This window comes from Crocuta crocuta, unplaced genomic scaffold (genome assembly GCF_008692635.1).
Source record: "Crocuta crocuta isolate KB4526 unplaced genomic scaffold, BGI_CrCroc_1.0 scaffold115, whole genome shotgun sequence".
NCBI classification, from domain to species: Eukaryota; Metazoa; Chordata; class Mammalia; order Carnivora; family Hyaenidae; genus Crocuta; species Crocuta crocuta.
In genome coordinates this window covers 8,023,041-8,033,995 of record NW_027530575.1, presented here as the reverse complement: position 1 = coordinate 8,033,995, position 10,955 = coordinate 8,023,041, and the positions used below count along the sequence as shown (strand labels likewise).

General features: G+C 48.2%; 2 protein-coding genes across 3 annotated transcripts in view; both read left to right on the top strand.

Moving 5' to 3' along the window:
- LOC144234650 (complement C3-like) overlaps positions 1-165 on the top strand; it is a 9,691-nt gene extending 9,526 nt beyond the window's left edge. The window contains exon 7 of the mRNA XM_077767980.1: positions 35-165. Within this exon, the coding sequence (XP_077624106.1) occupies positions 35-165 (131 nt within the window). The remainder of the gene's footprint in view (positions 1-34) is intronic.
- Positions 166-203: 38 nt separating this feature from the next.
- LOC144234689 (complement C3-like) lies at positions 204-2,202 on the top strand. 2 transcript variants are annotated; one of them, XM_077768026.1, is made up of 5 exons: positions 204-298; positions 632-718; positions 805-894; positions 995-1,130; positions 1,572-2,202. In XM_077768026.1, the coding sequence occupies exons 1-5, from the start codon at positions 256-258 to the stop codon at positions 1,702-1,704; spliced, it is 489 nt and encodes a 162-aa protein (XP_077624152.1). In that variant the 5' UTR covers positions 204-255; the 3' UTR covers positions 1,705-2,202. The 2 variants fall into 2 exon arrangements, with proteins under 2 accessions (XP_077624152.1, XP_077624153.1); XM_077768027.1 differs by lacking the exon at positions 805-894.
- The last annotated feature ends 8,753 nt before the right edge of the window (positions 2,203-10,955 follow it).

Genomic DNA, 10,955 nt, shown 5'->3' with positions numbered 1-10,955 from the left:
GCCAACCCCAGCCCCCCGCCCCTCTCTCTCTCAGCCCGGAGGTGCAGCTCTTTCTACAACCTGCCCACAGAGCTCTCGTCCATGCGGAAGATCTGTCACAAAGATGTCTGCAGATGTGCGGAGGGTGAGGTCACGGGGACACCGCGGCCGGGGCTGCCAGGCTAGGGATCCAGNGCCAACCCCAGCCCCCCGCCCCTCTCTCTCTCAGCCCGGAGGTGCAGCTCTTTCTACAACCTGCCCACAGAGCTCTCGTCCATGCGGAAGATCTGTCACAAAGATGTCTGCAGATGTGCGGAGGGTGAGGTCACGGGGACACCGCGGCCGGGGCTGCCAGGCTAGGGATCCAGGAGTCCCGCGTCACCTCCTGGCTCTCTCTTAGGGCTGAGTTTAGACCGAGAGACATCGTGAGATAGGAAGACAGAGAAAAGGAGCCCCAGAGACCGAGAGGATCACAGACGCTCAGGCAGAGCCAAAAAAGATGCAGCGAGACATAAAGAGACTCAGATGGGAGAGAGACCAGAAGGAGAGGGGGAGGAAGACACAGAGCACCCTACAGACCAGATGGGGGGGGGGGGATGGAGGAAGCCCCTCCCTCGGCACAGCCAGAGCAGCTGCCCTCCTGACATTCCAGAACGGTGCCCATCTCTGAGGAAGGACGGCGCCCTACTGAGACAGGAGGAGCTCCAGACGGTAGCCTGTGAGGGAGGCGTGGACTTCGGTGAGTGTGGGAAGTGTCAGGCCCAGGAGGAGGTCCACTTGCAGGCCAGAGGCCAACAGGACGCCCTCCTGCCCTTGCTTTCCCAGTGTACAAGGTCAGGCTGGAGTCCGTGCAGGCCTCCGCCTCCAATCCCTACATCTACTACCACATGAAACTCCAAGCCATCATCAAGAGTGGTACGTCCGCCGGGGCGGAAGAGGCAGGGTGGGCCCTGAGGGTCCCCGTGGGGGAAAGAGCCAGGCCCGTGTACACTCACGCGCCACGTTTCCTGTCCAGGTACGGACTCCGCCCTGGCCCTCACCATGAAGCAGTTCGTCTCTCATGCCACGTGCCGTGACTCCCTGGGGCTGCAAGAACAGGAGACGTACCTCATCATGGGCCACACGTCCGACCTGTGGAGAGTCAGATCTCAGTACGCGGAGGGACCCCTGCTGTCCCAGGACTCAGGCGCGGGCCCCTTTCCCCACCCCGGCCCCATCCCTGGCGTCAACACCTCCTATCAGCGCCTGTCACCCAACAGCAGGAGTCTTGGGTTTCTGGGCTGCCCTGAAGGGACGTGCACGCTGTGCACTGCACAATTCCAGAGAACACCATTCACAAGGAGATATTGTAGATGTAGATACAGATTCGGTTTTCCAATAGAGGGCCGTAAAGAATCAGAGGAAGGGGAGCCTTTTCGAATCCCCAGCCACGTGGGCTAGAGGCTGGGGGACCCAAGATGGCCTGCTGGAGTGACACTACAGCCTATGGCTCTGGGAAGCTGCCCGTCGGGACGGAGGAGCAGGACAGGGAGGGCTCCATGCCTCCAGGGCCCCAGGCTCTCCTCACCCTCCTTGCCGTCTCTCACCCACAGTTACATCTATGTCCTGAGCAAGGAGACATTCCTCATGAACTGGCCGGCAGAAGGCAACGTGGGCAAGAAGGAATTTCTGGACCAGCTGGAAGGATTTTCAGAATATATGAGCACACATGGCTGTGAGTCCTGAGACTGTGAGGGGTCTGCTGCCCTCCGGTGGTTGCTTCTAAGCAGGCCCAGGCCACTGGGCTGAGCCCCTGATAAAGAGCATGGAGAATCATACCCAGACTCCACACATTTATCCCTGCTCAGTACTCATCAGAGACCCCGCACACCCTGCCCTGAAATCGCAGGGACCTGCCTCTTCCCCCTCCTACTCCATTCCAGTTACACGGACCTCCTTCCCTCCACCAAGTACACCCTCCCCCCAGACATCTCCATTGATTGAATCCTTCCCTTATTGGGACTCTGCTTAAATGTCACTTCTGGGGCATCTGGGTGGCTCAGGCGGATAAGCTTCTGACTTGATTTCATCTCAGGTCATGATCTCGTGGTTCATGAGTCCCAGCCCCACACTGGGCTCCACGCTGACAGTGTGGAGCCTGCTTGGGATTCTCTCTCCCTCTTTCTCTGCCTCTTCCTGGCTCGTGCACACATGTTCTCTCTAAATAAATAAATAAATAAATAAACAAACAAACTTTTTTTAAAAGTCACTTCCTCGAAGATACTTGCTTTAATAACATATCTAAAATAGACCCCCTTCTGTCATTCTGCTTACCCTACTTTATTGTCTCAATAACCCTTATAAATATATTGTGTATAATAGTTATTGGTTTGATTGTCAAATAGGCATTTCTCCTGCCCTACAACATCAGCTCTTTAAAACCAGGGGCCATGTCTGCCTTGCTCACTGCGGCATTCTCAGTTCCTACAGCAAGGGCTGGTCCCGAGTAGGTTCTCAGGAAATGATTATTGAATGAATGCACGAGTTGATGAATGAATTTGGTGCCCAGGCTGTACATGGTCCTGACTGAAGATTTGATGGGGAGCCCCAGGCAACTGGAGAGCTAAGACAAGGGACAGGGGAAAGTGAACGAGTTTTATGAGTGTGGCCTGGGATGGGACTGGAAGACCCGCCAAGCCAAGGCAGCCACCCATGTGGCTCCAAGAGCCCCTAAGAGTGCTACAGGGACTGCAAGGTGTCCGGGATGGCTGGCCTTGAGGTGTCAGTGAGAGACTGAGCTGAGAAGGAGAAAGAGAAAGGTGGGCAGGAGGCTGCTGGACAAGCTGACTTCATAAAAGATTTCGAATACCAGGATAAAGGGCTTGGTCATTATCAAGGGTAGTAGGGAGTCATGGAAGATGTTAGAGCAGGAAAGGAACTGACCAGCCCTGAAGTAGAAGGCCCAGCTGGTTGATGGGTGAAAACCGAGTGGATGGCAGGAAACCTGGGAAAGAGGCTGGAGCTGTGGGCCCACAGGATGGTGGCAGCTGAGTTCAAGTTCTGCTTCCACGGCTTCCTGGCTGTGTGGCCTTAGCCTGGTTATTCACCCCTCTTTGCTTTGGTTTCCTCATCTTTTTTTTTTTTTAAATATTTTTATTTATTTCTAGGAGAGAGAGAGAGAGACAGCATGAGCAGGGGAGGGTCAGAGAGAGAGAAAGACACAGACTCCGAAACAGGCTCCAGGCTCTGAGCTGGCAGTCAGCACAGAGCCCGACGCGGGGCTCGAACCCACGAACCGCGAGATCATGACCCAAACGAAAGTCGGACGCTTAACCGACTAAGCCACCCAGGCGCCCCGATCCTCCTCATCTTTTTTTAAAATGTTTATTTATTTTGAGAGACAGAGAGAGCATGCGTGCAGGGGGAGGTGCAGAGGGAAAAGGGGAGAGAGAATCCCAAGCAGGCTCCATGCTCAGCATGAGGCTCAGTCTCATGACTGAGATCATGATCTGAGCCAAAATCAAGAGTTGGACACTCAATCGACGGAGCCACCAGGCGTCCCTGGTTTCCTCATCTTTAATTACTTCCCAGAGAGTAATTGTGAGTGTTAGTGTAAAGTAAATGTTCAATAAATGCTCAGTGGCCCTTCAGTGAGGAAGACAAGTGGCCATGGGAGAGAATGGAGTTGCTAGAATCCACAGGTCGGAGAGAAAAGCAGGTCAAGCAACTTCTTCTTTTTTTAATGTTTATTTATTTTTGAGAGAGAGAGAGAGACAGGGTGTGAGTAGGGGAGGGGCAGAGAGAGCGAGGGAGACACAGGATCTGAAGCAGGTTCCAGGCTCTGAGCTGTCGGCACAGAGCCCGACGTGGGGCTCGAACTCACGAGCCTGTGAGCTGTCAGATCATGCAGGTCAAGCAACTTCTGCTCAAAGCCCTTACAAGCTCCTACCACTCACACGCTACAGCCCTCAAGGCCCTTCACTGTGGCCCCATCACCGCCCTGACCCCATGCCCCCCCCAACTCTCCACCTCACTCATGCCAGCCACACCGACTTCCTCCACGGTTCCCAGAAACTCCTAGCCCTTTCTTGCCTCCGGGCTTTTGCATAAGCAGTTCCTTCCTCCCAGAATACTTTTCCATGACTACTTTCTCTTCATCCTTCTAATCTCCACTCAGAGAGGCCTTCTCCAGCCACCGTGGGTAGGTGAAATTGGATCTTTATCTCTCCCCACAACCTGCTCATTTCCTTCAGAGTAGATGCTACAAGGCATAATGATATACTGGGTTCATAACTTACGACTTTGTTCTCTATCTTCCCTCCTGGCCTGGAGGAGCAGAAAGGATGTCTGTCTTAATCACAGATAGAACTGCAGCCACTCACGCAGGGCCTGGCATAGTAGGTGCTCATTTTGCTGAATTAGTGACTCAATATATGAAAGAGTGAGAGAGAAGAAAGGGAGGAGGGAGGAAAGGGAGAGGGTGAAGGAAGGAAGAAGGAAAGAAGCCAGAAAGCGAGGAGGAAGACAGGTACATGGCTTATTTTTGTACAGCTCACAAGCTAAGAATTATTTTTTTTTATATTTTCAAAGAGTTAAAAAAAAAGAATCTATAATAGAGATTGTATGTGACCTGAAAAGCCTAAAATATCTATTATCTTGTCCTTTAAAAGGTACCTACCCCTGAATTAGTCCCTTAGTTTTCTATTGCTATGAAACAAATTACCCCAAAACTTAGAGGCTTAAACAATAAGTATTATCTTTCACAGTTTTGGTGGGTGGGATCCACAGGGAGCCACTGAGCTGCACGGTTTGGGCTTAAGGGTCTCTCACAAGATTACAATTAAAATGTCAGGTGGGGCTGCTGTCATCCGAAAGCTCAGCTGGGGCTGGAGGAGCCACTCCCAAGGCAGCTCCCTCCTCACACAGCTGGCAAGCTGGTGGTGGCTCTTCATGGGAGGACTCAATCCCCTGCCACGTGGACCTGTCCTTAGTGTCACTTGAGTGTCTGATATGGCAGCTGGCTTTCCCCAGAGTGAGCGATCAAAGAGAAAAAGCAAGGAGGAAGCCGCAGTGCCTGTAAAGACCCAGCCTCAGAAATTACACAGCATCATTTCTACAACATTTTGTTGGTCACACGAGCCAACACACTTCAGTGAGGACCAGGACTCCAAAGGGCATGAATGTCAGGAGGTGGGTCCCTGGAGGCTATCTTGGAAGCTACCAACCACAGACAATTAGTGACAGAGTTTGGGATCTGAGCCCAAGCAACCTGGTTCCAGAGTCTATGCACTCACCACCATGTACGGATGTCTCTCAATGACAAAGGACTGGCACATTTTTTAAACAGACTTCATTTTTTAGATAAGTTTTAAACAATTTTTTAACAATTATTTATTTTTGAGAGACAAAGAAAGACAGAGCATGAGTAGGGAAGGGTAGAGAGCGAGGGAGGCACAGAATCCAAAGCAGGCTCCAGGTTCCAAGTTGTCAGCACAGAACCTGACGCGGAGCTCAAACCCATGAACTGTGAGATCATGACCTGAGCTGAAGTTGGACGCTCAACCGACTGAGCAACCCAGGCGCCCCTAGATAAGTTTTAAAGTTGCGGAACAATTGAGAAGATAGTACAGAGAGAGTTCTTATAAAACTCTGCAGTTTCCCTATTATTAACACTTTGCTTGGGGCGCCTGGGTGGCTTAGTCAGTTAAGCGTCCGACTTTCGCTTAGGTCATGATCTCGCGGTTCGTGGGTTCGAGCCCCGCGTCGGGCTCTGTGCTGACAGCCAGCTCAGAGCCTGGAGCCTGTTTCAGAGTCTGTGACTCCCTCTCTCTCTGACCCTCCCCTGCTCACGCTCTCTCTCTCTCTCTCTCTCTCCTAGAAATAAATAAAACATTAAAAAATTTTTTAAAAAACCACCTTGCATTTCTATGATACATTTGTTATTATTAGCAAACCAAAATTGATACACTTTTGTTCCCTGAAATCCACAGTTTAGATTTCCTTGGTTATCCCCCAATGTCCTTTTCCTGTTCCAAGATCTCATCCAGGACACCACGTTACATTTACCCATCGTGTCTCCTTGGGCTCCTCTTGGGTGTGACAATATCTCAGGCTTCTTGGTTTTTGTGTCCCTAACACTTTGGAGGAACATTGGTCGGGGAGATTGCAGGATGGTCCCTTATTGGGATTTATCTGATGTTCTCTCATGATTAGACTTGTGGGGTTATAGGAGGAATATTGCAGAAGTAAAATGCCATTTTCATATCATATTAAGGGTATATAAATCAACGGGATTCATGACTATTGATGTTGACCTCGATCCACTGGTTGAAGTAGTGTCTGTCACTGTAAAGTCCTATCACGTTCCCTTTTTCTTAGAGCACTCTTTAGGAAGAAGTCTCTCTGCACAGTCCATACTATGGGGAAGTTATGCTCCCCTTCCTTGAGGGCAGAATATCTACATAAATTATTTGGAATTCTTCTGCACATGATACTAGTCTCTTCTTCCCCATGTGTTAATCTATCCAATCATTAATTGTATTAATTGGATTATAACACAATACTACTTGATTTTTTTTTGTTTATTTATTTTAAGAGAGAGAGCCTGTGCAGGAAGGGAAAGAGAGAGGGAGAGGGAGAGAGAGGGAGAGAGAGAGAGAGAGACAGAATCCCAAGCAGGCTCCATGCTGTCAGCAGAGCCTGACATGGGGCTTGATCTCACAAACTGTGGGATCACGACCTGAGCCAAAACCAAGAATCAAACGCTTAACCGGCTGAGTCACCCAAGCGCCCCCAATACTACTTGATTCTGTTGCTCAAAGCATGTTCTCTTTTGGGCATGGGGCGCTCTTCCCATCGGCTCCTTGTAGGTAAATTTGAAATTTCACGTGTAAATTAGATCCTAATAGTGTTGACGGTTTAGATTTTCACTGCACCACAGATTGAGGTGTCTATTTTTTCCTGAGTTGAAACTCGCATAACATTAAATTAACCATTTTAAAGTGTGTAATTCAGTGGCACTTAATAGATTTACAATATTTGGCGATCACCACCTCTCGGGTTTCAAAATGTTTTTCATCACTCCAGAGAAACACTCTGTCTCCATTAAGTAATCACTCCGCGTCCCCTCTACCTCCCCTCCTCTGGTAACCACTAATGTGTTTTCTGTCCCTATGGATTTGCCTCTCTGGGTATATCATAAAAAAGAATCAGGCAACATGCAACCTTTTATTTTTAGCTTCATTCACTTGGCATGTTTCCAAGATTCATCAAAGCTGTAGCGTGTTCTTTGTTCTTTGTTTCTTTTATGGCTGAATAATATTCCATTGTATGGATACACCACATTTCGTTTGTTCATTCATCTGTCCATAGACGTTTGGGTCATTTCCACCTTTTGACTATTGTTAATAATACTGCTGTGAACATTGCTGTGCAAATACGTGTTTGGGTCTTCTAATCCCTGAACGTATCCTGGGATAGATTCCAACTCGGCCATGGCGTACAATCTATTTAATGTGCAGTTGGATTCAGTTTGCTAGTTTTATTTATCTATTAGTCCCTGTTCTCCTGGTTACCTACCAGCTCCTGGTTGAGAATTGCCCCAAAGGGCATTAACAGCGGCTCATGCTAAGAACCAAGAAGCGTCTGAAGGAAGAGAATGGAAAAATGCATACGCCCTCTTGAGGGAGGAATTTGTATTGCATGGACTTGTCCATAACAGGTGCCATTGAAACCCAGGCGGACCAAGGAAATGGAAAGCAGGGCACTAGAGGGTTGCACATATAGGCATAACGTAGATACATGCACGTATCTACCTATGTGCACATATAAATGTAATTCCTCTCTCTGAGGCTGCATGAAGCTCCAACCCCACTTGTCTCTGCACATTTCTTTCATTCTTAAATCATGTCAGTCACATGTGAACAGTGTAGAAGATTTAAAAATTAGTAAAGGTTGTTAGCTTAATCACAGAAACCAAACAACTCCAGCTAACTTAACAGAAAAATTTATTTAAGAATACTCAGGAGCCGGGCACCTGGCTGGCTCAGTAGATGGAGCAAGTAGATCTTGATCTCAGGGCTGTAAGTTCAAGCCCCAAGTTGGGTGTAGAGATTACTTTAATATATATACATATATACAATATTTTAAACAGAAAAAAAAAGAATACTGAGCAACAGCGGGCAAATTAGGCAGGAGACGCAGGCAGAAGAGGGGGAAGCCTCTCCAAAAGCAAAGCCTACCGCGCGCGCCCCACCGCCCTGCAGAAAGACCGGGACAAAGACCAAGGATGTGTATCCAGAACTCTCTCGCTGCAGACCTCGCTGCCCAACCCGATCACCTACATGACGAAGGCCTTTGACTTTCTTGTGGACTGACTGGACCGCGACCTTCGTGAGTTTGCAGAGCTGCAGCTTAGAAAGTACCGGTATTGCTGCTGCACCGGGAATTCGGGGGTGGGGGTGGGGGGAGAGCTGAGTGCCAGCAAAAGGCCGTCTGTGTGCATGTGAAGCAGAGATATGATGGAGAAGAAACGTTAAGTCGATCACGAAATTGACAACATTACCCAGGAAAGGCTGAAAGCCTGTCTGCAGAGGGAAGGCGAGAGCCACAGGCAGAATTGTCCAAGGAGATGAAGCAGTACCTCCGGACGGATGACCCAAGGTCTCCCAGGGCCGCGACCACCACCTTGGGACCCATTATTCTGCCAGGAAGCACCTGGCAAAGCAGAAGCAGGGCATGCTGGCAAAGGGAAAAGCAGCTAATAAGGCTGCTGCCTAAGGCAGCTCCTCCAGGCCCCTCACATAACTGTTACCATCGCTGAAATAAAAGGTAATAAAACCTGAAGAAAAACATAATAGTAACTCAGGAGAAATAGACAAAATACCCATACAGTGGAATACTATTCGGTGGTAAAAACCAAAACAAACAAACAAAAACACCATAGTCATGATACAGGATACATGATTAACCTCAAAAATGTTCTGAGTGAGGGCACCTGGATGGTTCAATCAGTTAAGCATCCGACTTCAGCTCAGGTCATGATCTCAAGGTTCATGAGTTCAAGCCCCTCGGCGGGCTCTGTGCTGACAGCTCAGAGCCTGGAGCCTGCTTCCCATTCTGTGTCTCCTTCTCTCTCTCTGCACCCCCCCCCCGCACTCATGCTCTGTCTCTGTCTCTCAAAAATGAATAAATGTTAAAAAAATTTAAAAAAGATTTATCAAACACTTTATTTTTTTATTTAGGTTTATTTATTTACTTGAGAGAGAGAGAGAGCACAAGCAGGGGAAGGGCAGAGAGAAGGAGGGACAGAATCCCAAGTAGGTTCTGCACCATCAGTGCAGAGCCTGATGCAGGGCTCAAACTCATGAACTGTTAGATCATGACCTGAGCCGAGATCAAGAGTCAGACGCTTAACTGACTGCAGCACACAGGCCCCCCTAGAATTATCAAACACTTTAAAGCAGATATTATAACTATGCCCGAGAAGTAAGAGCAAACACTCTTGAACTAATAGAAACAGAGAAAGCCTCAACAGTGAAATAGTTGTTCAGAAAAAGAACCCCAAGGAAATTTTGAAACCGAAAAATACAATGATCAAAATTAATAATTCGCTGGATGGGCTAAGTAGCAGAAGGGAGATCGAAAAAGAAAGAGCCAACAAACTGGCGGACAGAGCAACAGGAAGTATCTAATCTCAACAACAGAGCTGCGGGATAATATTAAAAGGTCCAAGACATGTGTCACCAGAGTCCCAGAAAAAGAGGGGAAAGAATTGTGGCACAGAAAAAAAATGTTTGAAGAAGTAATGGCTGAAAACTCCCCAAAGTGGCAGAAGATACAAGCCTACAGCTCATTGAGGGCAGAGATTTTTGTCTGTTTTCCTCACTCCCAGAGCAACGCCCAGCGCTCAGCACTCATTGAATAGATAAGACCCCCGTGGCGTGCGGGAGCATCTCCAATAGGTTCCAGGGTGGGCACTTGGAAACTTGCCTTGGCATAAGCTGCCAGTGAGTCTCTGATGCTCTGGAACTCCTAACTCAGCTCTTCCTCCTTCTCCCACCCAACTCCATGCGAAAGCCTCTTGCATCCCACATAACATCTCCTTCTGGAATATCGGCCAGATGCTTCCTCCTCCGCCAGCCTGGACGTACATATGGAGCATTATGGCTCTTTCTTGAGGCCCTTAGGGACCCCTTGAAGGCAGAGTGGGTATCTCCAGTGTGCCTCATTCTCTCATTTAACCCTATAATAGGCATGAGTGCTATGTTCCCATTTTATGGATGAGCAAACAAAGGGCTTCAGGAAGTTCAGCTATGGGCTCAGGATCCCCTGTGAGTAAGTGGCAGAGAGAGATCTCGGACGCCGGTCTGAGACTGCATCTTGTAACAAGAGTCAAAAGATACACTTAACTGAGCACCTGTTACGTGCAGGCTCTGGTCTAAGCACTGCACACGCATTAACATGTTTTCTTCTCCTTAAGACTTTGAGATGAGGACTGTTTCCTTCCCGTTTTGTGAGTGAAAAGACAGAGGCACTGAAAGGGTGCGTATCTTCCTGGAGTTCCTGGTAACAAAGTTCCTCTTTCAATCCCGAACCCCCATTTGTTCAGATATCCAGACATGTTTTTTTTTTTAAGCTCCTGTTTTTCTTTGACTAGGGCCACCATGAAGTCCGATAGAAACATAAGTAGTCCCTTGTTTGATGAGCACCAAGTGCTGTATAGAAGTATTCAATCACTGTATCGTGAAGCTAATATGACACTGTATGTTAACTAACCGGACTTTACATTTAAAAACTTAAAAAAGAAAAAAATAAAAACTTAAAAAAGAAAAAGAAGTAGTTCAAAGAACAAAGATCTGGAAAAAATAGACATCAGATTTAATGAGGCAAGGACAATGAGTTACTGCTCCTTCTTTAATTATCATTTTTTTTTTTTAAATTTATTTCTAGGGGAGAGAGAGAGACACCGTGAGCAGGGGAGGGTCAGAGAGAGAGGG

Coding starts and splice junctions, on each gene's coding strand:
- LOC144234689 (XM_077768026.1), top strand. CDS start 256: ATGCGGAAGATCTGTCACAAAGATGTCTGCAGATGTGCGGAGG. Junction 299..631: donor TGTCTGCAGATGTGCGGAGG/GTGAGGTCACGG, acceptor CTGACATTCCAG/AACGGTGCCCATCTCTGAGG. Junction 719..804: donor TGAGGGAGGCGTGGACTTCG/GTGAGTGTGGGA, acceptor TTGCTTTCCCAG/TGTACAAGGTCAGGCTGGAG.